Source organism: Balaenoptera ricei, chromosome 2 (genome assembly GCF_028023285.1).
Source record: "Balaenoptera ricei isolate mBalRic1 chromosome 2, mBalRic1.hap2, whole genome shotgun sequence".
Classification (NCBI taxonomy): domain Eukaryota; kingdom Metazoa; phylum Chordata; class Mammalia; order Artiodactyla; family Balaenopteridae; genus Balaenoptera; species Balaenoptera ricei.
In genome coordinates, this window is record NC_082640.1 from 71,000,071 (window position 1) to 71,014,742 (window position 14,672).

Here is a 14,672-nt window from a genome sequence, read left to right on the forward strand (position 1 = left end):
AAGTCTTCTTTTCACCAGAGAGTATATTTCTGGTGAAGCACCAAACTACATTTAATTTCTCAGTCATTTTGAAGTATAGTTTCTAGGGCAATAAAGATATTTAAGAATTATCTTACCTTTTGCACTAATTTGTGTAACAGGAAAAAAGAAGCTGACTGGTCATAGTAATTCATTAAAATACTTCAGTTTTCCCTCTACTGGTCAGAGACAATCCCAGAAAAGACAGCTAGGGAGAAAAAATGATCTTATTCTGTCATTTGAATGGTACAATTCTTCCTCAGGGTAGAAGTAATCATTTTAGTAATTTTTTCTATGGGGTAGGTTAAATCACTTATCTTGTTTGTAGTTAATATCTAGGTTATAATTTTAAAGTCTGTAGTTACTCAGTAATTCCTCAGAACTTTTGAGTGTGAAGTTAAGAAAGAAAAGAAGTAACATAAACATGAAAAGGTTTAATTTAAAAGTAAATAAGGGGGCTTCCCGGGTGGTGCAGTGGTTAAGAATCCGCCTGCCAATGCAGGGGACACGGGTTCAAGTCTTGGTCCAGGAAGATCCCACATGCTGTGGAGCAGCTAAGCCCATGCGCCACAACTACTGAGCCTGCGCTTTAGAGCCCACGAGCCACAACTACTGAGCCCGCGTGCCACAACTAGTGAAGCCCACACGCCTAGAGCCCGTGCTCTGAAACAAGAAGATGCTGCAGTGAGAAGCCCGCACGCCGCAACTAGAGAAAGCCCACACACAGCAACGAAGACCCAACACAGCCAAAAATAAATAAAATAAATTAATTTAAAAAATAAAAATAAATCAGGGAGAGGGGGAGGAGGGGAACTGCTAATCAATGGGCATAAAAAATTCTTAATTATGCAAGATGAATAAATTCTAGAAACCTGCTGTCCAACATTGTCCTATGATTAACAATACTGTGTTGTACACTTAAAATTTTAAGAGGGTCCATTTCATGTTGTGTTCTTGCCACAAGAAAATAATTTCATTTTATAGGCAAAATAATGTTAAAAATTTAAGCTTTCTATTTTTTGCAGCATCCTGCCTCTCTTATGCTTTTGTATGCTACCATATAATAAATTTCACTGAAGTTGTATTTCTTCCTCAGGTGCAGTTGGTGAATAATCGGTTTAAAGGAATCAAGTATTTCCGATTGAATACCCTAGCCTCTCTGGGTTACGTGGTTGTAGTGATAGACAACAGGGGATCCTGTCACCGAGGGCTTAAATTTGAAGGCGCCTTTAAATATAAAATGGTGTGTGAGCATACAAACATTTTTCTTTTAAAGACATTTACAATTTTTGGTGCATTGTTTGGTGTGAAATCCCAGAGAAAGAGTTGGGGGAAGGCACTGTGAGTGTGTGTGCACGTGTGTGCATGTGAGCATGTGTTATGGTTTGGGGGTGGGAGGGAAGGTACAACTTGATATTCACTAGGCTATTCATGTCTACCTATATGTAAGTTTGGGGAGCTGAGATAGAACCACTTTTATATAGAAACCCCCTCTCTTTCTATTTTTTATGTCCAGTTTAGCCAGAAGCCAGTCCATTTAGTTTTCAGCATCCTGTACACTATTAAGAGGAGTAATTGAGATTTGTTCTGTCCTCTGTGAAGAGAGAAACCAACTGGTTAGTGCCTTCCTTGTGACAAGCCTCTTTCTCTCTACAGGAAGCTTTAAATGCTACCTTTTAGAGATGCCCCATGTCCTTTCTGCTGCTTTGGGAAATGATGAGAATCCGATGTTCCTTTTGCACAGTAAGGCAGTTACTGTGTTTGCCAGTGTATTGGACATGCTGAGTAAGACATGGGGATTTTCTCCCACAGCCAGTTCTTTGACCTTATGTTGTATTCTCATGTAAGTTTTTGTTTTTATTTTTGTTTTTGGCTCAGTGAAGTGAGATTGTGTGCACTGGCAGGCCTAGTAATACAGACAGGGTGGTGGCGATAGGAATTAGGACTATACAGGACTTTAAAGAAATTGTATGTTCAGTTCCTAGAGGTAGGTGATGGGGTAATAGGAGGATAAGGCGTCAAGAGTGATTCCTTCTGCTTTATTGCATTAAGTTTTAAAAAGGAGAGGTAAAATTAGTCAACCATTTAAGGGGGCTAATTTTTTATATTTGGGTATAGGAAGGCTTGTTACAAGGAAGATGCTGACCTCTTAGCAGACAACAGAACAAATGGAAATGGGAAATACCCATACAGCAAGGGACATTTTGGGTCACAGTAGGAAAGAACTTTATGACTAAGGGGTAACTAAACTCTAGGACAAGCTAGCAACAGAAGCTATAGGCTCCTATCTCTAGAGATAAAAATTTTTTTTTCAAGCAACAGAATTTCCATTGATAATGAGTTCTTATCTAAAAAACTACAGGTATTTTTAGTAAGAACATCTATCAGCTTTAAAAGCACTCTTATAATAAGATTTTTATTTATCAGAATCAGTGAAATGCTCTCCCTTTTTTTACAGGGTCAGATAGAAATTGACGATCAGGTGGAAGGACTCCAATATCTAGCCTCTCAATATGATTTCATTGACTTAGATCGTGTGGGCATCCATGGCTGGTCCTATGGAGGATACCTCTCCCTGATGGCATTAATGCAGAGGTCAGATATATTCAGGGTATGTGATTTCCTATGGTACTTCTTTTTGCAATAAGGGTGGAATTTTCTATAAATTGAGATATGAGGAAATGCCAATTTTCTGAAGGTTTACAAAGTTGACAGTACTGTGAAATGTTAGGGTTTGTGTGTTTAATAGCCGTGTGAAATAATAGATACATCTTGTCAACTCGTGAGATATATGTTTACATATCTTTATCTACATTTATTTATATAAAATAGTTGTCAACTTGATCAGTTACTGGCTATTTATAGACATATGCCAAAGATTGTGGGAGATAGTCATGATCAGTAAAACACACATTCATATTGGGTTGTTCTTATTTGTGTAATTGTTGGACTACACCCTCTGAGGGCAGGGATCTGTCTGCCCTACGCTGTATCCTCAGCAGCCAAGCACAATGCTTGGCACATAGTCGGTCCTAAGTAAATCTGTACTGAATGAATAAACTATGAAATATATAAACAATGATTACAATTCTATAAACAACTTCTTAGAAAAATATGTTAGAAGAAAATATAAAATGATGCTAACAGTTGTTAAGGGAATGGGAATTATAAGTGGCATTTTTCTTTTTTGATATTTCAATAACATGATTTTATTTTACAGTGAAATTTTTTTATTTTTAAGAATAAAAACTATAGGGTTTTGTTCTTACATGTATATTCAGATAATCTTTATTTATAATAACCACAAAATGAACTCTGAATACTGCCATAATTTTCCCAGGCTTGCAGCTGTCAAGAAAGTAATTACAGTATTTAAATCAATATTTAAATATAAAACTGTGTGTGGGAGACTTAAAATGAGGCAAGTATTTAGTGCTTAAATATATTTCATTCATTGTTTTAAATTCTGTACTGCCAACAGAAGCTAAAAAAAAAAAAAAAAAAGACTGCTTTTTCCTATATAAAGCTGACACTTGTCCCATATTTTTTTCCCCAGGAGCAGGAATGAATTTACACTGAGGCATTCATATGTTCTAGTTCAGCCTCCCCTTTTAACAGAGGCCCATGTTTATATTTCATCTAGCCCAGGTTAAGGATTTGGTGTGTGGCACATCTGTGGAACATGAAGCTAACTGACTCACAAAGTATCAAATTCTTGACCTTCGCACTCCCCTTTGATTTTCTGAGTTGCCTGAGACCATGTATGCTCCAGTCCTGGGGCTAAAGCCTAAGGATAATTTTAGCCTGTAAATTTTCAGTTACAGACTCTAAGTGCTAGCCATTCTTTTCTGGACCACACTTGACTGTCACTGTTATCTTATGCAGGTTGCTATTGCTGGGGCCCCAGTCACTCTGTGGATCTTCTATGATACAGGCTACACGGAACGTTATATGGGTCACCCTGACCAGAACGAACAGGGCTATTACCTAGGATCTGTGGCCATGCAAGCAGAAAAATTCCCCTCTGAGTAAGTTTAAGCTTTAAAATTAAAATTATAAATTTAAAATTGTATCTTTAAAAATTGTCTTTAATAATAAGGAAAACTGTAAACATGACAAAACCAAAACTAATATTTTATAGAGTACTAGAAAACATAGCTGTTTGTCAAAGCTGAATTATAGGCCAGTTCATATAATTTGGGTCTTTGTACAAGTTATATTTGAAGCAGTTGCTTAAGTGATAAAAGAAGCTTAATTAAGTACACAACTGTTTCAAGGTGGAAAAAATTCCATTTCTGCTTACATATATTTTGCAAGTAGCATATATGATTTTTCTTTTTCTAGGGACATGCTATAATTATTGATGTGTGCTAATGTCTTAATAGGAAATAGAACACATGATTTAATTTAAAAAATTTGTTTTAACATGTAGCATCTGGTTAATATATTACTAATTTAATATTGAAATGCTGAATCCTTTTTTTTTAAATAAATTTATTTATTTATTTATTTTGGCTGCCTTGGGTCTTCGTTGATGGGCGCGGGCTTTCTCTAGTTGCATGGTGCGGGGGCTACTCTTCATTGTGGTGCGTGGGCTTCTCATTGCGGTGGCTTCTCTTGTTGCGGAGCACGGGCTCTAGGCATGTGGGCTTCAGTAGTTGTGGCACGTGGGCTCAGTAGTTGCGGCTTGTGGGCTCTAGAGCGCAGGCTCAGTAGTTGTGGCGCACGGGCTTAGTTGCTCCACAGCATGTGGGATCTTCCCGTACCAGGGCTCAAACCCGTGTCCCCTGCATTGGCAGGCGGATTCCTAACCCATGCGCCACCAGGGAAGTCCCAAAATGTTGAATCCTTATTCTAATATTACAGTATAAGGAAGTTAACGTAGTTAGTTGTGATTAGTTTTAAGGAGTTAAGTGGTTTTCCCAAATACTCTTATTTTGCCTAATCCTCTGATATTTCCATTTTTCCAGACCAAATCGTTTACTACTCTTACATGGGTTCTTGGATGAGAATGTCCATTTTGCACACACCAGTATATTACTGAGTTTTTTAGTGAGGGCTGGAAAGCCATATGATTTACAGGTGAGTTCTTTTACATTTTCTGATTAAAATAGCCATGATTAGTGATTGGTTACTTTGAAATATAATAAAGTATGGAGTAAGGTTGAATTTTCAGCTGTGGCCACGCTCTGCTTAAGAGAACTAAAATAATAGGCATAGTTAGTAGTGCCTCTAGTTAGATAAAAATTAAGATCCTGTGGAAGTCAGGATGAAAATTGTCCTATCAGATTACATGACTTGTGTATCTGTATCTGCTTTCAGTTTGTAATCATGGACAAGATGACAGGAGTCCATTCACTATCCTCCTTTGCTTTTCTTCTTCCTCTTGGAAGGGTAAAGAAATGCTACTTGATTTCATTGTTATAAAGGACTTTTAGGACCTGATTACAAGGTCTTTTAATTTTCTTCTATTTTATATTGACATTGAAGCAGAAACCAACAAGTTACTTACCTCCATTGCTCCATTACTCAAAAAAAAGCTTTTAAGAGAAATTTTTCCTCCTTTCTTCCTCGTTTCTACTCCTTACACGGATTGTTCTCATAAGAAATGAAAAATATTACTTTTCCCTTTTTTGTGTTTCAGTTGACATTTATGTAGGTAAACTATGAGATATTTGTCTATAGCAGCAGTTTTCAAGCATTTTGGTCTCAGGACCCTTTTATATACCAAAAAGCTTTTGTTTATGTGAGTTATGTCTATCAGTATTTCTCATATAAGATATTAAGACTAAGAAAATTTTAAAATATTCATTTATTTATTTAAAATTAACAATGATAAAATATTACATGTTAACACAGATCACATTTTTAATGAGGGAGAAAATTTTTCAAAACAAAACAATTTACTGAGAAAGTTAGCACTGTTTTACATTTTTCTAAATCCCTTTAATCTCTGGCTTAATAAGAAATACATCTAGATTCTCGTATCTACTTCCACATACAATCTGTTGTGAAATGTTGTTTTGGCTAAAGTAAATGAAGAAATTTTGGCCTCAAAATATGTAATTAAGAAATGGGAGTAATATTTTAGCTTTTTCAGATAATCGTGGATATTCTTCTTTGTTGCTACACCAAAACTGAACAGATGGTAGTTTCTTAAAGGTTAGTCTTAGTGTGGAATCTGAAACCATATCTGTAAACTTTTCATACTCTGCTACACTATAATCTGTTGGAACTTGTACTTCAAATGGATCTTTTACCCATGCATTGGTCATCTGGAAAATATTGGTTCACTTCTAAGTGTTGACCCATTTCATCATACAATATTTTTTAAATCATATACATTGATATTACCACTGATCTCAACAGAAAATTCTCCAAGTATTGGGAAGCTCATGAGCTAGGAGTGGTAGATGCAACTTTTCCAAAATTCTAATTTTCATTTAAAAGCTCAAAATTTATCATTGGCAACAAATACTGTCAATGCTGTCCTTGAAGTGACTGGCTCACATCATTTTTGAGAAAATGTTTGCCAGATAGCCAAGTCTGAATCACCATAGTTGTCATTCTTTCAAGTGAAAAATGGAGTTCCATTTAAAAACTCAGTTGTAGGGACTTCCCTGGCTATCTAGTGGTTAAGACTCTGTGCTTCCACTGCAGGCGGCGCGGGTTCGATACCTGGTCAGGGAATTAAGATCCCACATGCTGTTCGGCGGGGCCAAAAGAAAAACAAAACAAAACAAAACTCAGTTGTACTCAGTCCTTTTCCTTGAGACATCGTGTAGCAGAAGTGCTTTATGCCTGTTTCCCATCTTATCACCACAGAATATAAAAAGACCTCTGCTCTGCTCAAGGGTTGCAACTTAATAAAATTCTAATTTTTACTACTACTTAAGTGAAACTGGCATTTTTTTTCTTGTTTACTACAAGTGTATGTCACTGCCTTGATTCACCCACCATTGCCTTTCATTATCAGTGCAAATGCCAACACAGTGAATAAAGGCAAATAATGTCTTAGTTTTGATCTGAAAGTAGTTTTGACCTTGTGTATCCCTGGAAAGAGTTTATGAGGACTCCTGAAGTCTGCAAACCACACTTGGAGAACCATTGATCCTTCTGTAAGCTTAGTGGTACATAGGGAATTATAAAAAGAGAAGGCCCTTTAGATAGGATGTATGTGTATAATATCTTGGAGAAGCTCTGCTCCATGTTATTAATTCTGTTGAAAATCTCTGGAAAGCTTTGGAAGGAGATGTGTTCCTAAATTCTTATTTTGTGTATTTTGATTTTGTTGTTGTTGTTTTTAAGATCTATCCTCAGGAGAGACACAGCATAAGAGTTCCTGAATCTGGAGAACATTATGAACTGCATCTTTTGCACTACCTTCAAGAAAACCTTGGATCACGTATTGCTGCTCTGAAAGTGATATAACTTTGACCTGTGTAGAACTCTGGTATACACTGGCTGTTTAACCAGATGAGGAGGTTTAATCAGTAGAGAATTGATCATCACATTTTGGTACCTGCCACATAACATCTACTTCTGAAAGTATATTTGGTGCCATGCAGGTGTTTACAGCTTGTAGATAGTAATCTAATACCTTAACCATACACAAAATTAAATGATGCATATTTCTAAGGGACCCAGCAATACCATGAGAATTACTGAAAGAAATAAGACATTAGCACCATGTATCCATACTACCTTATTTTCATTTTTAATAGCATTATGAAACCTCATGGACTTAATTAGTGTATTTTTACAGTATACTTCTGAGTTTGTTAAAATATGATATTAGTGATTGGTTTGGTTCAATTCCAGAATCTCTGACTAGTTACAGATTTGATAGCACTTAAATGTAATTGAATAGCTTATACTACATTGCTTGGGGTGTATCCAGCATGTTATGAACTAATCACTATTAAACCTATGGCTTAACTGGTCATTAATGATTTTTCAAGGATAACTTAGTAGCCTCCTAAAGACACTTAATTTTGTTTCATTCAGACTCTGACCAGTTTTTAACCAATTTAAACTGTATCTAGTATAAATAGTTCTCTTTGATGATATGACCGAGTGGGTTTTTCCTTTCACATAAAGGCAAGTAACTGTATATGTAGCATGGATTTAATTAGTCTTATAATATTGATAATTACAGGCAGGAAAATTTTAATCAAATGATTAGAGCTTAAATATTTGCAGGCAATTTCTTTCCCTTTAGGAAAAGAAAAAAGTACACATTCACTTGTATTTTTCAGAAAATTTAGTGGTGCCAGTTTCCATTGGGTATTTCCTCATTGAAATGTTCCAGAGTTTTAGGGCAATGGAGGGGAAATTTGGTGGGGTGGGGGAGACCAGAGTGTGGAGAACGGCAGGGAGAGGAGAAGGCAAGGGTCTGCTTAAGATCTAAGCAGAAGTATAATTTGACCAAAAATACTCATGAAAAAGTTTAGGAATTGAAATTTAAACTCCTAGAATATTAGTTAAGGAAACCAGATTAAGAAATCACACTCTTGCCAACACAGGTACAGACTAACATTATTCAGGGGAGGAAAAGTTCCTTAGAGTTCTTTTACAATTCTAATTCTAATTTTTTTTATTTTCTTCTTAATTTTGGAAACCTTACAAATTGAAACTTTCTTTAACCTTTTTAAATTATTTGAGTATTATTTAGATATTGTGAGCTTAAAGAGTTTCCAGACAACCTCTTTACCATAAACTGATCCCCAGCAAGGCATGGCTCTCTTTTGCAATGTTCAAAGCTTATAAGTGATTTCTTGAATGACCATGACATTTTTCTGGTTTAGCCCTAGCATTTGACTATTAAGGGAGCTCGTAGTGCTGATTGGGATCTGCCATCTTAGAATCTTAGGGTGCTAGATGGGTCACATTGGAGCCGGTGGCAGAGAAGGCACCTATGAGTTTGACAAGCCTCGGTGTTTGGAAAGTACTTCTAAGCAACACTCCAAAAAAAAAAATTACTCTTTTTCTTTCTCACCACTACAGAGAGAGTAGATTCCTGCCCTAGAGAGCACAGCCTCCATTAGTAAGGATGGTGACTGTGCGTGAGATGTGGACTTCGTCACTGAGGGCCGCATGGGAGGTGGGGGAGGTCCAGAGATGGCAGGGTGGCCTGGCAGAGCTGTCTGTGGAGGGGGATTGGGTTTTGCTGTTTTTGTATTTATACTGTATAATAGGTACCACACTTCTCCCTGTGTCTGTATATGTATTGATTTTCTTGTTATGATATTTTCCCATGCCAATATTTGTTTATATTTTTTTCAATGTTAAATTAAATTGATTTGGGTAACTTTTCTTCCCCAAGAAAGTATTTTCCCCCATGACTTAAGTATGTATCTGATTACTGAAGATGGTTTTTGTCTGGGGACTAGTGGCGTCTGACGATATAACCTTATATAATATACAAAGTAGAAATGGTATACAGTGGCTTTTATACAGCTACTCATTTGAAACCTCTTACCCAATAAGGCTGTTTCTTCAAAATGGCATCTCATATTTTACCAAAACAAACCTTAAAGAACCTCATGGACTCTTGAATTCACAGGTGTTTTCCTTTTGCATCTTGCCTTCTGCTTTCCTCCCATCACAAGGAATGCTTCTGTTATAATTCCCAGTCAGTTAAATGCCATTCTTCCATAGGGGGAAAAATACCTGACTGAATTCGCTTACAGAAAGACAGCTCGATTGAATTTGATTTTAAAATCAGTGTGGAAAACATCATAGTCAATTCAAGCAATCAGTAGAAATCTCACTAAAACTATTTGTACCCTGTGTTTGGGTAACAAACTAAAAGGCAAGAGTATAGCCACATTTTTAGTGAGAACCAAAAAGCACTAGCTTAAACATCAAAGGGGGGTTTTGCAGGTTTGATAATTGGGTGCACTTGAACAACCATCAGTAGTTATGGTTGCTTCTGCGTTTTTGAGCAGTGGGACTCAAAATCTAAGATTCATCTGGGATGCTTATGAAAAGAAGTGCAGTCTTGAACCTCACTCTTAGAAATTTGGATTTCATTGATTTAAGTGGAGACCAGGAATCGCATTTCTAACAAGCTTCCCAGGTGACTCTAAAGCAAGTCATTTGTGGGCTACTTTAAGAAACTTCTGTAGAGAATGAGTTGGATTAAGAAAATAATAGGTGATTTCTACACTGGACTGATTTACAAGAACCTAAAACAATAGTCAAGATAGCTGCTCATCTGTGATGACTGTTGGCCCTTTTTTCACTCTGAAAAAAGCAGAAGGTATCATTGACTGTATATCCCCTTGGTCTGGAGATTAATTTTGGAATGAAGGTTTTTCTGTCTATGCCATTCCTGGCTTGTTTCCAAAGCCTCATACAAGAGGATGAAGTCACAATGCATGCATTATTTTTCAGAAGAATGAGATGTAGATATTGATGCTTACTTTACTTGTTTTACTTCTTACAGAAGGTGTATCCCACCTCTCTGTAACATTGTTCTCTCTTTAGGTGGAATGATTCCTATGAGATCTCTCATTATTAAAGAATTGTAAAATTTTCAAGCTGTTATATCTTTGATATAATCTGATGTTCTCATTATTTAGAGGAGGAACCTCCATATAGAGAGAGGAGAAAATATACCCATGGTCACGCAGCCAGTTAGTGTTTGGTTGGTGCTAGACTCCATCCAGATATCCTAACTCATGGTAGTTAAATGATATGTAGAAAAGGCAAATTTTTAAAGAAGTATTTATTAATATATTCCTATGAAACATTTTAAAGATAACATAAAATGGTTAATTTTTCCATTCTAAAGTAAATGCTAAGCATGCTTATTAATGAAGCAGTACTTCTAATTAGTATATGACATTCTGAAGTTAATTAAAATTGTTAACACTAAATATGTCTTCCTTGGTGTAGTGAGGGGTTTGGGGATTGGGGTATAGAGTGCTTGCTTAAGCCTGGGAGCCCAAATTATAGCTGTTTAAAGTAAGCAAAGAGACATGGCCATATCTAAACTAAGATATGTAAGGTGAGTGTCCATTCCCAGCAGACATAAAGGAATAAGGAAACTTTCCTGACTCCCACCTTCCCAACCCCACCCAGCCCCAACTAATCCATCTTGCAGCCTGCAATATGGAGACATGTTAGTTCAAGGTGCTGGCTCCTGCTTTTCTTATTTGGTCAAGAGACAGTTCTAGGTAATCATTTGAGAAGTCCCTCAGAGAGAGAAAAAGTAGTGTTCGTATGTTTGTTTTTACATAACCCAAATACAAATTTATGTTGTATTCAGCACAGTTGGAGTTCAGGTCTTTAATTTTAGAACATAAAGTGCCTGCTGTTTTAAGCATTGACTTATATAAAAAGAACTGCATGTCTCACTCCAGTAAAAGTTTATGGGTTTTCTCATTTTCAGCTACATGGCTTTTAATCATGTAAAATGAAACATTAGTTTTGTTGCATTTTATTACAGGTTCTTTGTTGCAATAAAGATGCTGCTAAAATTAATTGATGTAAATTTCCCTTTTTCCCCCATTCCCCATTTGTACAATCTTTGCCTTGATTAGTGGCAACTGTGAGTGATTAATACACACGAACAAGGTCATGTGCTTGCAGTGGCGACCGGAGACTGCAAGGTGATTACGTGGGGTTTCTAGTATAAACACTAACTAAAAATGCATCCAAAGCCAGAGGGAGATGTGCGGAGACCTGCTTTGTACCTGTAAGTGGTTCCCTACAGCCAGCGTTGGTACTGCAAGGGTGGGTGATGCTTGGAGCCAATGATTAGCATAACCTCCCTGAGCAGCTAGGAGTTTCTCTGGAATGCCTCTTGGAGTTGACAGTGGTTTCTGCATGCTCCCCAGGAAATTTCAAGGGAGTTCAGTGTAATACTTTCTTCAGAGATTTCTTTGACAATTCTCTGGTCTTTTGAAGCTGTACTAGAGAAAGGGTAGGGGAAAGAAGCAGATGAACCCCTCTAAAATTAGTAAATTTGGGTTTGTCTAATAATCCTTCCAGAACAGACCCTCACTCTGGATTCTGTAATCCTCTAAAGTTGTATGCAAAATATTGCATGAATGAGTGGAGGTGCATTCTGGGGAGAAGGGCTTTGGCGTTATCAGATTCTCAAAGGGATAACGATTTTTAAAAAACCACTGCTATGTTATGTATTAGGGTCTTAAACTTTTAATTTGTATACAAAAATTTTTAGAAATAAAGATTATCTTTAAACAGGGTACTGCTATAGACCTATCCTTTTTACCTCATAACACATTAAAAAAAAAAAGACATCTCTGTGACTCTGGGATAAACTGAGGTACACTGGGTTAACCTGTTGAGGTTGCTTGTCGCCAGAAGTAACCAGCCAGACTCACCCAAACTCTAAAGAGATTAATACCTCAGCACACATGTAATTCATTTATGGCATTCCAGATGGGAACATTTTATAGACTACTCTGGTGTCTTTAATTTAGCCAGGATTTATTGCTAATCAAAAATCAGCTTTCAACCTGGCCATAAGCATCCTACACAGACTGTGCTGGTGGTACACACTTCCCAGTGGCTCTCGGGCTCCAGAGCTCCAGAGTCCTGTCAGAGCAAGTGTATGGTCTCAAGGCCTCTGGACGTCCCTCTAGCCTGACCTTACCCACGCAGTGGTAATGAGAAACAGGGATTGATCCCTTGGTGCTTTGGAGGGGAGCAGAGTCGAAACAACTGTATTTTGAGGATCTCATAACCATAACTTTATTTGGGGCTTGGAGTGGTTTGGGGAATCACCAGGATTTAAATAAGTTAATCAGCCTAGTTCCATCCACGGATCTGGTACCCTGGCCCTGCCATCCTGAAGAGGTTGAACTCCCATTGAAATGGATTAGATGGGATTCAACTCTGACATAGGCAATGAGATTTTTGAGTTTGTGTGTCCCTTACTGAAAGATAACACTCTCTAAATTGGCTCCCAAACTTAAGTTCTTGAAATAGAAGTTTGGAAACAATTAAGATAGTTGTCCTTAGCCAGTTTCAGGAATCCACCCCCCCCACCCCCATCTTCACTAGAAAGGCACTCTGCAGAAGGGCAGAGTTTAACATTCTACTCACAGGTGACAATTATTTGCAAGAAGGTCCTCTGGCTGGGTAGGTTCTGGAAAACAGTGCTCTTCTGTGAAATGGACTCTCCGTGTTGGCTTGGTTTCTGGGCATATGTATGGTCGTAGTTATATCCCTCAGCATGCGTGTGAGTGCCACTGTAGTTCCTTGGGTACTTAATGATGTGTTGCCTAGCCAGTTAATTGTTTTTCATTGTCTCAACCATCCATTCCTCCTCATTCCTGTCGCTGCTCCTACCCCAGTCTAGGACCTGTAATGTCATGCTGGGCTGGAGTAGAAGGTGAAGATTAAGAATTCCAAGTGACTTCAAAGAAGCAGTTCACAGCTGTCATTCAGCAAATATTTAGTAACAATCATGTGCTAGGCCTGTGTAGGCCATGAGGAAACAAAGATGAAGAGGACACAGCCCTTGCCCTCAAGAGGTTCTCAGGACCAACTTCACCTCCCACCTCACTAGCACACCCGGTAGGACACCCACTTTCTTTTTTTCTTTAATGCTTTCATTTTATTTTTTTATACAGCAGGTTCTTATTAGTCATCCATTTTATACACATCAGTGTATACATGTCAATCCCAATCTCCCAATTCATCACACCACCACCCCAACCCCCTGCTGCTTTCTCCCCTTGGTGTCCATACGTTTGTCCTCTACATCTGTGTCTCAATTTCTGCCCTGCAAACCGGTTCATCTGTACCATTTTTCTAGGTTCCACATGTATGCATTAATATACAATATTTTTCTCTTTCTGACTTACTTCACTCTGTATGACAGTCTCTAGATCCATCCACATTTCAACAAATCACCCAATTTCGTTCCTTTTTATGGCTGAGTAATATTCCATTGTATATATGTACCACCTCTTCTTTATCCATTCGTCTGTTGATGGGCATTTAGGTTGCTTCCATGACCTGGCTATTGTAAATAGTGCTGCAATGAACATTGGGGTGCATGTGTCTTTTTGAATTATGGATTTCTCTGGGTATATACCCAGTAGTGGGATTGCTGGATCATATGGTAATTCTATTTTTAGTTTTTTAAGGAACCTCCATACTGTTCTCCATAGTGGCTATATCAATTTACATTCCCACCAACAGTGCAAGAGGGTTCCCTTTTCTCCACACCCTCTCCAGCATTTGTTGTTTGTAGATTTTCTGTTGATGCCCATTCTAACCCCCACTTTCTTAAAGGCATGATAAATTCGCACTTTCCCATGCCAGTCCCTAATCAAATTCAAGTTGTACCCGACATTCAAGGCCCTGTGTCACCTGACCCAGCCTCACTTTCCCTCATCTGGGCTCTTCATTCACCCACAAGCATCCTGAAGTTTTCCTCTTTCAATTAGTAGAACTCATGCTTTGAGACCAGACCCAGGTTCCTCTTGGCACCCTACAGAGCTTACATGGGAATCTTCCCCACCTGATGTAGGTGATATTGCAAAATGGTACCAGCATCAGCTTTGGAGCCTAGCTTCAACCCTTATGTCTGCTACTTGCTAGCTTTATGGGCTTGTGCATGTTTGTTTACATAACTCTCTGATCCTCCATTTCCTTAGGTGAGAAATAGG

At 37.8% G+C, this 14,672-nt stretch overlaps 1 protein-coding gene across 4 annotated transcripts in view; it reads left to right on the forward strand.

The window, feature by feature from the left end:
• The window catches only part of DPP8 (dipeptidyl peptidase 8), a 62,521-nt gene extending 51,405 nt beyond the window's left edge, over window positions 1–11,116 (forward strand). For 3 of the 4 annotated variants that reach the window (XM_059912994.1, XM_059912995.1, XM_059912993.1), the window contains exons 17-21: window positions 1,115–1,261; window positions 2,477–2,629; window positions 3,904–4,046; window positions 4,989–5,100; window positions 7,327–11,116. In XM_059912994.1, the coding sequence (XP_059768977.1) occupies window positions 1,115–1,261; window positions 2,477–2,629; window positions 3,904–4,046; window positions 4,989–5,100; window positions 7,327–7,449 (678 nt within the window). In that variant the 3' untranslated portion in view covers window positions 7,450–11,116. Of the gene's footprint in view, window positions 1–1,114; window positions 1,262–1,674; window positions 1,805–2,476; window positions 2,630–3,903; window positions 4,047–4,988; window positions 5,101–7,326 lie in introns of those variants that run through there. The other variant, XM_059912996.1, reaches the window with a different exon arrangement.
• The last annotated feature ends 3,556 nt before the right edge of the window (window positions 11,117–14,672 follow it).